The 15,818-nt window shown below is 37.0% G+C and overlaps 2 protein-coding genes across 2 annotated transcripts in view; one reads left to right on the top strand and one right to left on the bottom strand.

The window, feature by feature from the left end:
- LOC127863699 (polypeptide N-acetylgalactosaminyltransferase 13-like) overlaps window positions 1–15,818 on the top strand; it is a 56,948-nt gene that overhangs the window by 33,724 nt on the left and 7,406 nt on the right. Inside the window, exons 7-15 of the mRNA XM_052403314.1 lie at window positions 843–945; window positions 1,669–1,839; window positions 2,197–2,314; window positions 4,039–4,219; window positions 5,010–5,149; window positions 5,504–5,602; window positions 6,103–6,117; window positions 11,171–11,296; window positions 14,979–15,057. Coding sequence (XP_052259274.1) covers window positions 843–945; window positions 1,669–1,839; window positions 2,197–2,314; window positions 4,039–4,219; window positions 5,010–5,149; window positions 5,504–5,602; window positions 6,103–6,117; window positions 11,171–11,296; window positions 14,979–15,057 — 1,032 coding nt within the window. The remainder of the gene's footprint in view (window positions 1–842; window positions 946–1,668; window positions 1,840–2,196; window positions 2,315–4,038; window positions 4,220–5,009; window positions 5,150–5,503; window positions 5,603–6,102; window positions 6,118–11,170; window positions 11,297–14,978; window positions 15,058–15,818) is intronic.
- Window positions 1,732–15,818, bottom strand: part of LOC127863849 (uncharacterized) — a 32,380-nt gene continuing 18,293 nt past the window's right edge. The window contains exon 6 of the mRNA XM_052403546.1: window positions 1,732–1,849. Within this exon, the coding sequence (XP_052259506.1) occupies window positions 1,826–1,849 (24 nt within the window). The 3' untranslated portion in view covers window positions 1,732–1,825. The remainder of the gene's footprint in view (window positions 1,850–15,818) is intronic.

Below are 15,818 nucleotides of genomic sequence, written 5' to 3'. Positions count from 1 at the left end.
AAATTATCAAAAGTTTGTCAAAAATGTGTGCCTAGAAATTAAACATTTAAGTTTTGTATACCATTATTCTTCTGAAGTCCACCCCAGAATAGTTGAGTTTCTTTGGGTCTCAGGGCCATGGCTCTCTTGTGGTAAATTTTAAGGGCCAAATTTTAGCCCAGTATTTAAATGTTATTTAGATTGGATCAAACCTGCTGCCTCTTACTTGCTAGGTGGACACATCTTCATTTTGAGACAGTGCTGGGTCGCTGGATCCTGGTACAATTAATTCTCATAGATCTTCTTGCACATAATGTTTTTCCTTGACAATGAGTCTTACTAACATACACCGTTAAACTCTTTATGAAAGATCCCATTCACTGGTTGCTAAGTTACTGCATGTTAACTGCTTGCTATGTTATTGCTGTTCACTGGTTGCTATGTCACTCCAGGTGCTGTGAAGGCAAAAGGCAAGGTGATCACATTTCTGTGATAAATAACACTAAATTCACTGTTACTGCTGCTTACTCTTTGCCTCATGTATTTTACTTCAGGTGCTGTTATTTTGTTGTTATAATGTGTGTTACTGCATGTGCTTCTTTCTGGTTGCTTTGTTACTACAGGTACTACTATTTGGTTGCTATGTTGCTGCATGTACTATTATTTGGTTGCTATGTTACTGCAGGTTTTACTATTTGGTTGCTATGTTACTGCAGGTTTTACTATTTGGTTGCTATGTTATTGCAGGTGCTGCTATTTGGTTGATATGTTGCTTCAGGTTCTACTTTCTACATTACCACAGGTTATACTATTTGGTTGCTATGTTACTGAAGGTGCTACTATTGGTTGCTATGTTACTGCAGGTGCTGCCAAGGCAAAGGGCAAGGTCATCACATTCCTGGATGCTCACTGTGAGGCCACGGAGGGCTGGCTGGAACCTCTCATTGCAGAGATCTACCATGACAGGTCAGTGTTTTTGTTACGTTAAATTTTAGCCAAAATTCGGTCCCATTTCAAGTCTGAACAAGAAATATGTTTATCAGAAACACTATGTCCCCTATTGCGCCGCTTTGAAGCTTTATATTTGACCTTTGACCTTAAATGATCACCTTGACCTTTCACTACTCAAAATGTGCAGCTCCGTGAGATACACATTCATGCCAAATATCAAGTTGCTATCTTCAATATTGCAAAAGTTATGGCAAATGTTAAAGTTTGACGCAAACACACAAACACACAAACAAACAACCAACAGACAGGGCATAAACAATATGTCCCCCACTATAGTGGTGGGGGACATAAAAAGTGTATATTTTTTCCAGAATTACTGCCCAAAATTTGCATATATAAGGCTGGCTCTGTTTAAAAAATAGGCTTAATGCGTGTGCCCAAAGTCCCAGATTATCCGGTGCAGACCACACAATCTTATCAGGAACAATACGTTGTGCTTTAATAGTAATTTTCATTTTAAGGAAGTCTCTTCTATACAAAAATCTAGTTTAGGGGGAAAGTCTTGTCCCTGATTAGCCAGTGCGGATTCCACTCATGCATTTAGCCCAGTTTTCTCAGAATGCAGCTCAACTTATTATTAAGTTTTTTAATTTTAAGTCCAAAAACACTGCAACTACTTATGTGTATAATGTTTTATTATGTGATAACGTTTTAATATTTTAGTATTGATAATTTCAGGACCTCAGTGGCGTGTCCCATTATAGACGTGATCAGTGATGACACGTTTGAGTACATCACGGGGTCAGACATGACGTGGGGTGGGTTCAACTGGAAACTGAACTTCCGCTGGTACCCTGTTCCACAGCGAGAGCTGGACAGACGTGCTGGGGACCGCTCACAGCCTGTGAGGTAGGGCAACCTGTGGTCATAGTAAAGGAAAAACTAGTCAACCCTTTACCAATCAGATCCGTTTTTTAAAACGCCCGTAGCCTCTTAGAAAATAAAATTAAATTAAAGAGCTATCTTTATAGATTCAAGTTTTAAAAGCTTCATTTCCAGCCCTTAGATACTGATGAGCAGAAGACTTATGTAAGCAGCATAAAACCTGAACAGTCTGCAAGTCACTTGCAGGCTGTTAAAGAGTTATGCTGGTTGCATATAGCAAATTTCCGCTTTTTTTGCAGGATAAGCAATTTTGGACTGTGCTGTACGCACATGCATTGAGCCCAATTTTACCAGAACGAGGCTGATTGTGCTGTATTTCAGGACACCCACCATGGCCGGGGGTCTATTCTCCATAGACCGAGACTACTTTTACGAAGTGGGATCGTATGACGAGGGCATGGACATCTGGGGAGCAGAGAATCTGGAGATGTCATTCAGAGTCAGTGCTTGTTCTGTGTTTTGCACGTGTTAAATTTTGGACTTAGATTTGCTCCATTCTCAATTTCTAAAAGTATATATTTTAAACAATAAGACATCTTAAAACTCACAGATGAAGATATAAAAAAAGAAGATATTTAAAAAAAACAAAACAGTTGAGCCTAATTAAATGTTATTGAAGCCATTTTTATTGTCAATTGTCAGTTTTTGTAACTGTAAAAACAACACCCAAAATTTCCAAATTAAAGGTAGCGCACCGGTAATCTAATGTATTATTTTCTTTATCAGCATAATTTCACTGAATTACATGCACATTTTTAGGTAGGCTCCCCATGCTTTAAAAAAAATATACTGATTTTTTAAAAACCACCCCCATGCTCGGCTTTTGTCCAGTTTATTTGCACCCCTGGCCTGGGGTATATGAAACTTCCATAATTCATCCTGATTTCCAAATATGGGCAGTCAGTTGGTGTGTACAGATGCAGTAAAGGTGTTTAAAGTTTAAACAAGATGAAATAAGTATTATTTTACAGACATTTATTATCTATAATTTGTTATCTATGGAAGAGCGCAAAGTGTCATAAAATTCAAAATAGTATCATTTTAGTAATATTTGGAACTAAGTTTTTATAGTTACACTATATACAACCAAAATACCAAGAAATAGGCAGATTTACCATTTACTTTTTGAAATAAAGATAAAAATGCAACATGTATTATTCGTATTTTCAGCAGTAAATCACCCAATTTAGCCATAATGTTGTTTTTATTTTAAAATTGAAGAATGTGCATAAAAATTGCAACATATTTAACAATAAACACAGCTTATGCTATATTAAATCAAATTACGTTAGAAAAGAAATAAATCGTGTCGTAAAAAGTATGCATTGTGGGCAGGATTTGAACCTGCGCGGGAAGATCCCAAAAGATCTAGTCTATCGCCTTAACCACTCGGGCTACAACAACTTCACATAAATACCTGCTTAAATTAGATATCCATAAGTAAACAGGTAAAAAGACATCTTTGGTAAGGTGCTGATTGTCACCTGCTCTGTGTTTTAGGTGTGAATGTGCGGTGGTAAGGTGGTGATTGTCACCTGCTCTGTGTTTAAGGTGTGGATGTGCGGTGATAAGGTGGTGATTGTCACCTGCTCTGTGTTTTAGGTGTGGATGTGCGGTGATGAGGTGCTGATTGTCACCTGCTCTGTGTTTCAGGTGTGGATGTGCAGTGGTAAGATGCTGATTGTCACCTGCTCTGTGTTTCAGGTGTGGATGTGCAGTGGTAAGGTGCTGATTGTCATGTGCTATGTGTTTCAGGTGTGAATGTGCAGTGGTAAGGTGCTGATTGTCACCTGCTCAGTGTTTCAGGTCTTGCTGTGTGGTGGTGAGGTGCTGATTGTCAATTGCTCTGTGTTTTAGGTCTGGATTTGTGTTGGCGAGGTGCTGATTGTCACCTGCTCTGTGTTTTAGGTCTGGATTTGTGGTGGTGAGGTGCTGATTGTCACCTGCTATGTGTTTCAGGTGTGGATGTGCGGTGATAAGGTGCTGATTGTCACCTGCTCTGTGTTTTAGTTGTGAATGTGCGGTGATAAGGTGCTGATTGTCACCTGCTCTGTGTTTCAGGTGTGGATGTGCGGTGATAAGGTGCTGAATGTCAACTGCTCTGTGTTTTAGGCGTGGATGTGCGGTGGTAAGGTGCTGATTGTCACCTGCTCTGTGTTTTAGGTGTGGATGTGCGGTGGTAAGGTGCTGATTGTCACCTGCTCCAGGGTGGGTCATGTGTTCAGGAAGACTTCGCCGTACTCTTGGCCAGGGGGCGTGGCCAAGATCATCAATCACAACACACAGAGGATCGTGGAGGTGTGGATGGACGAGTACAAGGACTTCTTCTATAAGATCAACCCTGGTAAGTCATTTCTACCCTAGTACTCTAATTTTTCGGATACTTAAAACTAATTTAAAAAATGTGTTTCTGAAAAAGAAGATACAAAAAAAAAAAATTTCAGGTGTCCGAAAATTTAGAGACAACAATTAGTTGTCCGTAAATTGTAATGGTATTTAAATAAAAGCAATAAATCAATTGATACAGAACAAATTAGTTAAAGCATTTAACATACTGCTTCCCTTATAGGGCCATATCAGTTCAAATGCTGTTGGGTGAATTAATTGTTTTCTACAGGTTAAAATGGTTATATACCCATGTATGCAAATGTTATGGTTCATTGCTCTCAGGCATGCATCTGCCAGGATTTATGACCTGAATCCGGTTCTAAAAATCCATGATTGAAGTGTCTAAAGATAAACGAACACAGTGCAGACATCTGGTAAAATAGAGCTGTAAAATATATTGTCCATAAATGTAGAGGCATTGATGATTGACAAAAACCTAATTAAAAGTCCTGAAAAATAATTACTTTGGCTAAACAGAACATTTAGAGAGTCTGTAAACTTAGGAGTTACAATATCCTTGTATCCATGATACACCCCACACATTATCATCTCCTGCAGGGAGAGTTCAGATTTGAGTTACCTTGTTGGTTGGTTTTGTAGTTTTTGAGTGTACTTCTTTGATGTATAAAATTTGATGCAAATAACTTCAAATTTCTCAGGCCATGTAAGAAGTCCACCCAGAACAAGCAGTGCAAGGGCTTCAAATGGTATATCTTACTGATAAGTACTATACAACCGTATTTCAGGTGTGAAGAACACAGAGTATGGCGATGTGTCGGCACGGAAGGAGTTCAGAGAGAACAAGCAGTGCAAGAGTTTTAAGAGGTACCTGGAGAACATCTACCCTGAATCACAGATGCCTGTCGAGTACCATGCACTGGGGGAGGTATGCAGTTGATTAACAGGGTTGAGTACCATGCACTGGGGGAGGTATGCAGTTGATTAACAGGGTTGAGTACCATGCACTGGGGGAGGTATGCAGTTGATTAATAGGGCATCTGCGTGACAAAATATTTATTGATTTATGTGCGTGAAGTGTCATGCCAGATTAGCCTGTTGATTCTGCACAGGCTAATCAGGGAAGACACTTTCCGCTTTTACAGATCTTTTTGAAGGCAGTCTCTTCTTAACAAAATCCAGTCTAGGTGAAAAGTACCGCCCAACATTAGCAGACTGCACAGGCTTATCTTAATGTAAATGATTATAAACTATGATCCCAGACTGGTCTCTCTGATTTCAGATCAAGAACAAGCAGACAGGGGGTTGTGTTGACAGTATGGGACGTAAGTCGGGAGAGAAAGTTGGCCTGGTCCACTGTCACGGCATGGGGGGAAATCAGGTAGGGATTGTCACCACTATTTGTATGAGCCTTGGCTTGGGCTATCTGGGCTTAATGGTATGTGTGTTAAGTTTCTTTCCGGATTAACCTCCACACAGGCTAATCAGGGACAATACTTTCAGCTTTTTATGTAATTTTTTGTTTATAGGAAAAATGTCTAAGCGAAGAATTTCGTCCCTGATTAGCTAATTTATCTAAACTGGGATAGCACTTCACGCACATGAGCTAAGCCTGGTTTTCCCAGAACCATGCTTTAAGTTAAGAAAAACTTAAACATATCCAGTGAAGACTACTGTACTTATTACTTTAGACATAGGGAGTAAAACCTTTGAAACTTGAATCAAGTAGGAATGGTCTTCAATTTCATTTTATTTTCTAAGGGACTGCAGAAACTTCAGTGTGGGTTTCGGAATGGTATCTTAGAAAAGCCTTACTAGCTATGTATTAATCTGTTTATGTGTTTATTTGTTTGACCAACTCTTAACTGTTTGTGTTTTTAGCAAAATCCCAACCAGGTATGATGAAACTGACGGTCTAGGGGCCCGGACCTGTCCATATCATATCAGACATCAGTTGTGTGTCATCATTCCTCCTGTAATGTCAGACATCAGTTTTCTATTGTCATTGCCCTTATCATGGCATTGGTGTAATTTTCATATCATTATCCTACCATCATTGAGGAGTTTTTAACTTTTATCCTGGCACCCTCAGGCAGTGGTTTGCATGTCCTTAATTGACTTAATCAAATGCGTTTTGGCGGTCATATTTGGCGCCAAAATTCCAAATCTTTAAAAGTACATATTTTTACGACATGATTGCCTACCGTTCATAATTGAAGGTATCACCCCCACTCCCTGATTTTTATATCCCTGAAGGGTGGCATATAGTTTTTTAACCGTCCGTCAGTCCGTCTGTCTGTCTGTCAGTCTGTCTGTCTGTCTGTCTGTCCGAAAACTTTAACATTGGTCATAACTTTTGCAATATTGAAGATAGCAACTTGATATTTGGCATGCATGTGTATTTAATGGAACTGTACATTGTTAGTGGTGAAAGGTCAAGGTCATTCTGAAAGGTCACAGGTCTAATATAAGGCGTAAAAGCGTTGCAGAAGGGGGCATATTGTTTTGGCCTGTCTGTCAGTCTGTCTGTCTGTCATTGTGTCAGTCATTGTATGTGTGTGTCATAAAAATATAACCTTCGTTAAACGTTTATAACTTTTGCAATATTGAAGATAGCAACTTCATATTTGGCATGCATGTGTATCTCATAGAGCTGCACATTTTGAGTGGCTAAAGGTCAAGGTCATCATTCAAGGTCGAAGGTCAAATTTATGGCTTCAAAGCGGCGCAATAGGGGGCATTGTGTTTCTGACAAACACATCTCCTGTTGTAACATAAATCTCAACTTCATCTCCTTATTATGATTTGTTAGTTTAACCTTAGTAAATCTCATACGGAAAACGCTTATTCCCAATTTTGAAGTATCTGTTTCCAAAAAAACAACAACATAATTTTCCCAATAGTAGTCAAATCAACATGATTTTTTCCCAATCCAAATGGCCCCAGATTCATTCCCAAAAATGTGGTGCATTGTTCACAACTAGATTCAATATTAAGAACCTGTTATGTACTGTATGTTACAAACCAATTATCATGGAAATGTTTCTCTAATATGTACTTAAACAACATCAGAAATCTGTATGTAACTGTTTAAGTGCTATTTTACATGTCTTTCTCATTTGATAGACTGCAGGGCTTATGATTTTACATTGAATTGAATTCTTTGTCCATAGTTATGAAATAGTTGTAACATTTAATTCATTGTCAGTTATTGTGCCTAAGTTGAAACATTGAATTAATTATCAGTTTCTATACCATAGGTTTAAGTTTGAAAACATTGTCCTTATGTGTAATATTGAATTTATTGTTCATAGTTATCTCATAGGTGTTACATTAAATTCAGTATCAATAGTTATACTATAGGTGAACATTGAATTAATTGTCCATAGTTATGTCACAGGTACAACATTGATTTCATTGTACATAGTTATGCCATATCATTAATTTTTTTATCCATAGTTATACCGTAGTTGTAACATTGAAGTCCATATTTATACAAAAAATGTAACATTGAATAAACAGTCCATAATTATGTTCTAGGTGTTATACTAAATTCACTATCCATAGTTATGCCATATAGACGTGACATTGAAATCATTGTCTATAGTTATAGGTTCAATGAATTCATTGACATGAATGTGCCGAAGTTGTAACATAGAATTTATTGTCCATGGTTTGTTTCGTGTTTAACAATATTTCTATTAGAGATACATACTAGCATTAGAAATATTATGTTATGACATGCTTATATTTAGTTTAAAAACTAGCATTTTTAACTACTTTTCAGACAGAGGAAAACTTCTGCTTATGAGTTTAAACTTCAGTTTCATCTTTTCAGTTACAGTTTTAGTTTATGGATTATCCAGAAACTTGGCAGGCCTTTGGGTTTGATCGTGTCAGAAAGCACAAGTTCTATCATCAAATCTTAAATCCATTTCATAGTTTCTCTGCGGATCTTGTAGATATTCTCGTACACAAGTAAGCAGGCCCTGCAGACAGATGACGTGTGTCTCGATGTGTCTGCGATAGGCGGCCCCGTGAAGCTGTTCCAATGTCACGGGCTGGGGGGTAACCAGAAGTGGGAGTATAGTCGGGAGGTAGGCGCCCCCAACCCCGGGGACTGGCGCCAACAAATCAGCTGGCCCAAACTGGTCAAATATTGGCAGCTGGGTCAATCTCACTGTTGGCCCAAACTGACTGCTGGTCTAATCAGCCTTCTGTCCCAAGACAATCTCAGACTCAGTTTACCAAAACTGACAGTTGGTCCAAACTGATCTAAAGGCACATGACCTTTACTGAAAGCTGTCCAAAATGGAAGCTAGCCTAAAATTACAGTTTACCAAACTGATGGCTGTTGCAACTGACCCTGCCTTCCTTGAGAAAAGAAAGCCTGCCTGCCTTTCCCTGCCTGTGGCTCGTCATGTTCTGTGCATAGTGCTAATAATCTTTGTTAATATTGTAGTGCACCACTTTGCATGATTTTGTAGTTTGTATTTTGAGCATGTTTATCTGGTCAGGGATGCAAACGTTACAGAGCCTGCTATTGTGGGTCCATTGTATTTACGAAAGGAACATTTTAATGAAAGTGCTTTTCTTTATTGGCATTCTTGGGTTAAAATATATTTAAAAAAGCATCTAATAAACAATGTTCCAAATGGCTCACTAAATATGATAGAAATGGAGGAAAATAGGTTGTTTTAGAAGGCAAATTTGATCCGAAATGTGTATATGTGTGAAAAATCATAAAACATTCAATGAGTTGTATGTCAAAATAATAATAATGTTTAACAGTTCACTAATAAGTGAATGAAATAAGCTATTTAACCATGGTAACCGTTCTCATCCCTGTCCATCTTTCTCCATGATGGCTCTGTTTATTTTCATATTACCATTTTACCATGTTCCATTGTTGTTGGAGATGATAGGTGATATCGTTTATTGTTGTGTATCCACTGCTTTATGTAAGATTTAAGATTACAACATCGAACTTGATTATGATAATTTTTTTACCCTTGATTTTTTGAAAATAATTCAGAGGAGAATATATTAATTAAAAAAGTCATTGAGACTGTATAATTAATCCAACATCATTAATGGTATATTGGTATCACAATATTCATTAAATATTTCGAAAGAAATACTAATGGACATTTTCTAATAAAAAAACACTTACAACAATATGTTTGGATTTAACGCACTTCATTATCAAACGACATGAATTTGTAAGCTATATCTTAACAAATTAAGTTTCTATGTTTGACAAAGTATTCTAAACTTCACATAAGGCAGTGATTGTGAGTTTGCTGTTTCAACCACTAGTGCCTTGCAACAGCTAACAGTAGCATGTGACGGGAAATATACTTCTACTAACTGCAGTCTCTGTGAATTTTCAAAATCATGCAAGGAGCCATTTGTTTCAGTTTGCTCAATTTAACTTACATAAACAGTCCCAAGAACTCTCTCCAAGAAAACTTAATCAAGTACACCTTAAATCTTACCTTCCCAATCCACACTATAATATTGAACAGACCTCAGCTTTCCTGATCAGTTAGTTGCTTTTTGAGGCTTTGTGGTCCATCACTATACAGTCGAAACCCGCTGACTCGAACTCGTCGGGACCGACAATAAATGTTTGAGCCATCCGGAATTCGAGTCATCCTATTTCTTATACACTATAAAATTTAATGTTTACTGACGTGAATCTGCAATAGATTTACCTCTCCTGTCGAAGAGTATTCATACTGTCTAAACTCCTTTCTACTTTCTGATGTTGATTGAATAAGAACCAAATATCTACTTACTATTGTTATAAATCAATATTTTAAAACTGCTACAAACACAATTAAAAAATATCATATACTAAATGTATATTGTATCTGCAAGTTTTTTAATAAGCACATGTTACATGTACAGGTAAATGTTAGAATTAGCACGTAAAACAAAACATTCATAAGCACTTTATACTCGTAGCTGAATATTAAACAGCACCACATGTATTTATTTATTTGCTTCCTTTTTTAAAGAATAACATCATGTCAGTATGTATTTTGTTAATGAGTTGTCGTATAGATACAACGATTTCTATAACATCAAGTTGACATTGTACATAATGTAATGCAGCAATTTCAGCCATAATAATACTTCATCTACCAAAAGAACGCTAGATTTTATACAAAATATTATCTTGTGCTATCCATTAAAGATTTGGTCGATGACACGTTTGCATTATGGCTTGCCTTCAATCAAGTGCTCCTTATCGATTAAAGCTTAATGCGACCCTAAGCAAGTTCAAGCCGAATGAACAAAAGAACGTGTGAAATTTGTGACCGGGGCTGTGAAAACAGTTCAAGCCATCCGATAATTGACCCTCGCGAATTTGAGCCATCTGACAGAAATTTATATGAATATATAGCAATAAAAATTGGTGCTTCGATAAGAGTTCCAGCAAACCAAAAATTCGATCCAACCGAGTTTGAGCCATCGGGTTTAGACTGTACTATAGAAAGCCATCAGTGCTATGCCTTTAAAAAAAATCCATGCCTATGAACCATTTTCACATGTTTCCCTATTAAAAGTAGGTCATGGGTGTTGTTTACTTCAACCGGACCTGAGACAGTTTCAGTTTTACTGATCCATATTGAAGGTTTCATGACCTTTTTCTGATGGTCTTTAACTTACCCAGAGACTGCTATAACTGTTAGGTTTGCAAGGTCACAGTGACAGTCATCGAACTTAGCAACCAAATAAGCCCATATTCATATATAAACAACAATCAAGACAATTTCACCTGTCCGTCTGTATGAAATATTGAATCTGAACATGTCAGGTTCTAAGTTGTGTTGCATCTAGATTCATCTGGATTGCAAAACAAACGCAGGATGGTTCGAAATTCTCCAGTATGGGGCTTGCATGCTTATTTCGTTGATGTGTTGTCTTGTGTCTTTCACAGGTGTTTGCCTTTACGGGTAAGGGTCAACTAATGATGGATGATAACGTATGTATCACGTCAGCGCGGGGCGTCATAAAGTTCCAGACGTGCGAGGCAGATGGCCCCAAGTGGGACTATAACAAAGAGGTAGCACTACTGGTCAGGGTATCCAGACATCGGCTCCATTAACAATTGTTCCTAAAATAATGTCGATACTGGCAGACATTGGTTCCTATGTAATTTTATCAACTTGCACATTGGTTCCCACATTATTTTGAAACCCTGGTCAATGGTGCCTACATTATTTTGACAAAATGGACAAAATAATTTAGGAATCCATGTCCAGGCTGTGAAAATAATTAAGGAATCATTGTCCAGTGTGTCGGTGTGTCAAAAATAATGTAGGAACCAAGGTCTGTTTGTGTCAAAATTAGCATATGAACGGTTTATCATAGGAACCAATGTCTGATCCCGCATGCAGGCGCCAGGGGATATTATGGATGGTGAGGGCCATGGAGGAGTGGTGTTTTTAACATGTAACATCTTAAACTTAACCACAATAGTCATGAACATAAAAGACTTGTGATTGAAATCTCAAAGTTGTCAATATAAGTGAAACACTGTCTGATATTCAGACATTTCCGTTCAAGCTGTTTCTTTATATACCTTGCTTATATGTGTAGACATAACAACCAGCAAATAGATTCCTAGTTAAAAAAAAATTTTGGAAACTGATAATCGTTGACCTTTGACTTATATATTATTCTATATAGAGTTGTTTGCGCTTTGCATGCCATTCTTGTACTTCTAATTTTATTTTTCTGAACCGAGTGTATACTGTCCCTAAAACTGTGTAAGGCTTGACTTTACTTACAGTACCTTAACTATTCTAGCCATGACTGTACGTTAAACTGTTTAAGTTGTGTCTCAAGTAAGTACACTTAAAACTGCTTGGCCATGTCTTTAGTGACTGTTCCTTAAACGCTGTTGGCCATATCTTAACTGACTGTACCTCTAACTGTGTCGGCCATGTCTTGACTGACTATACCTTCAACTGCGTTTGACATGTCTTTACTGACTGCTTCTCTAACTGTGTCGGCCATGTCTTTACTGACTATACATTCAACTGTGTTTGTCATGTCTTAACTGACTGCTTCTCTAACTGTGTTTGCCATGTCTTAACTTACTGCACCTCCAACTGTGTTTGCCATGTCTTTACTGACTGTACCTCTAACTGTGTTTGCCATGTCTTAACTGACTGTACCTCTTACTTTGTTTGCCATGTCTTAACAGAATTCACTTCTTACTGTGTTTGCCATGTCTTATCTGACTGCACCTCTTACTTTGTTTCCCATGTCTTAACTGACTTTACCTCTAATTGTGTTTGCCATGTCTTAACTGACTTCACCTCAAACTGTGTTTGCCATGTATAAACTGACTGTACCTCTAACTGTGTTTGCCATGTGTAAACTGACTGCTTCTCTAACTGTGTTTGCCATGTCTTAACTGACGACACCTCCAACTGTGTTTGCTATGTCTTAACTGACTTAACATCTAACTGTATTTGCCTTGTCTACTGACTGTACCTCTAACTATGTTTGCCATGCCGTAACTGACTGCACCTCTTACTGTGTTTGCCATGTCTTTACTGACTGTATTTCTTACTGTGTGTTCCATGTATAAACTGACTGCTTCTCTAACTGTGTTTGCCATGTCTTAACTGACTTCATCTCTAACTGTGTGTGCCATGTATAAACTGACTGTACCTCTTACTGTGTTTGCCATGTCTTAACTGACTTGCACCTCTTACTTTGTTTGCCATGTCTTAACTGACTTCACCTCTAACTGTGTTTGCTATGTCTTAACTGACTCTACCTCTAAGTGTGTTTGATATGTCTTAACTGACTCTACCTCTAACTGTGTTTTCCATGTCTTAACTTATTTCACCTCTAACTGTGTTTGCCATGTATAAACTGATTGTACCTTTAACTGTGTTTTGCCATGTCTTAACTGACTTCACCTCTTACTTTGATTGCCATGTCGTAACTGACTGCACCTCTAACTGTGTTAGCAATGTCTTAACTGACTTCACCTTTAACTTTGTTTGCCATGTCTTAACTGACTGCACCTCAAACTTTGATTGCCATGTCTTAACTGACTGCACCTCTAATTGTGTTTGCCATGTCTTAAGTGACTGTACCTCTAATTGCGTTTGTCATGTCTTAGCTGACTTTACCTCTAACTGTGTTAGCAATGTCTTAACTGACTGTACCTCTAATTGTGTTTTTCATTTCTTCGCTGTGTGTATCGATCAATATATGAGCTCTGTTTGAGTGACTGTTCCCAAAACTGTGTCATTCATGTCTTGGTTGAATATACCTTAAACAGTTTTAACCATGTCTTCAACTGACTGCACATAAAACCCTAGCCATGTTTTGACTGACTTTTCCTAAAAAAGAGTCAGAGCCATATCTTGTCTGACTTTATCTTTAATTGTATAAGCCATTTCTTAACTGACTGCATAAAGTTGTGAATGCCATGTCTTGATTGACTGCATCTAAAACTGTGTTAGCCATGTCTTGACTGTCTGTATCTTAAACTGTTTTGACCGACTGTACCATAAACTTTGTAAGCCATGTCTTGACTGGCTGTATCTAAAACGGTTTTACTGACTGTACCTAAAACTGTGTTAGCCATGTCTTGACTGGCTGTATCTTAAACTGTTTTGACTGCCTGAACCTAAAACTGTGATAGCCATGTCTTGACTGGCTGTATCTTAAACTGTTTTGACTGACTGTACCTAAAACTGTGTTAGCCATGTCTTGACTGACTACCTTAAACTGTGTTAGACATGTCTTCGCTGACTGTACATAGGAAAATCTGTTGTACAACTAAAGTAATAATCATTTGCTGTCGTTTAATATTGAATGACACTGACTGCATGAAACTGTAAAATCACTGTTATTTGTGCGACATTATTTTTTGTTGATTTCATGGGGTTGACCAGTCCACAAATTTAGCACAAACATATTGGAAAATAAACAACACAAATCAAAGAATTTATGTGACACAAACACATTGGAAAATGAACTACACAAATGAAACAATTTACATGTCTACCAGAAAGTCATTTTTTGAAAAATGGCATAATTTCTTGCCCATTAATGTAAAAGATTTTACAGTATTATTTTTTGCATGTATAAAAGCTAGCTAGAGCATGACGTTACTCATCTGCTGGTTGCCAAAAATTGCCTGTAAACATCTATGCAGTAAAGTATGATTGGCCTTTTCTGCTTTAAATGAACTAATACTGAATTTTCTTTGTGGTGTATCGATTGGTAGCTATCATCAATGTTACGTTGAGTCAATGGATGATGTTTGCATGTTTGGTCAATTGATGATGTATGCATGTTGGTTCAATGGATGATGTACATGTTTGCATGTTGGGTCAATGGATGATGTCTGTATTGCTTGTCCATGTGCTTAAGTACTGCCAGGTAGGCCAGTCCCCGGGGGAAAGTTTTTTCAGGGCTGTTTTTATTTTCTTTTTAAAATGATTTTAAAATTTTATTTGTGTAATCTCGTGTATCAAAATGATAAGCATTCCTCGTTAAGACTTTTTTGTACCAAATAATTCCTTATAACATACCGTAAAATGTATTTGTAAATAATAAAATATATTTATAATTAAATGTATTTTCAAATTAAGAGTGTCCCTTTACTGTGACAATGTATGTTAAATTTGTAATGATGGATTCAAATGTTTTACACTTCTATTCATTGGTATTAATGAAGCTCAAATAAGGTTTTGAGACATGTTGTATTTCAGACACATGAGTTACGGCATGTGAACAGTAATCAGTGTCTAGGAAAGGCGAGCGATGCCGACAAAGAGGCGCCCTCTATAGGTGAGTGCAGAATTTTCAATGTATGTCATTTTATAATTGACAGTTCCTAAAAATAATGTGACGTCAAGCTTGGCATGTTTGATAATATTAAAGCTCAGGGCCATCATGGAACATTAATTTTCGTTGATTTCGTGGGTAGACTGATTTGCAAATTTTAGATCCCAACTGATAATAATGTGCAAGTTGTTCTTTGCCAAATTCTGAAATCCAATTTACTTATCAACAAAATAGTGATTATATTGAAAAAAGCGCAAAGGTTTGTGCCAACATACATAAACGATTTTGCAGTAAGTTCAAATTCAGCCTGTCTCAATGTTTCAAATGTCATCCCAACATTGTATGCAAGCAGGGCTTTCCTTAGACCTCCAATCTCAAGAGTCAATGACTCTTGGGACCAAATTTTCAAGAGTAAAAATCAAATTTGTATGAGTCATAATAATAATGCAGGAGAGTCAATGATCTTTTGTACTTAAAGCGAATTACTGAGATATATATATATATATATATATATATATATATATATATATATATATATATATATATATATATATATATATATAAAGCAACAAATTTACAAATATCTAAACATTTATTTCTTAATATATTCCAGTCAATAAAAGAGATAATGCAAACATACATTGTGACCAACATTGTGAAAAATACACTCACACTTGTAGTGACATACATGTAATATATATCAGGGGTGTCAATTGTCCCAAATTCGAAATACGTAAAATTAAGCAGAGATTCAGAGACCGTAG

The sequence above is a fragment of the Dreissena polymorpha genome, chromosome 1 (assembly GCF_020536995.1).
Source record: "Dreissena polymorpha isolate Duluth1 chromosome 1, UMN_Dpol_1.0, whole genome shotgun sequence".
Classification (NCBI taxonomy): Eukaryota; Metazoa; Mollusca; class Bivalvia; order Myida; family Dreissenidae; genus Dreissena; species Dreissena polymorpha.
Note: the sequence above shows the minus strand (reverse complement) of the source record. Positions and strands in the feature narration are given on the sequence as shown.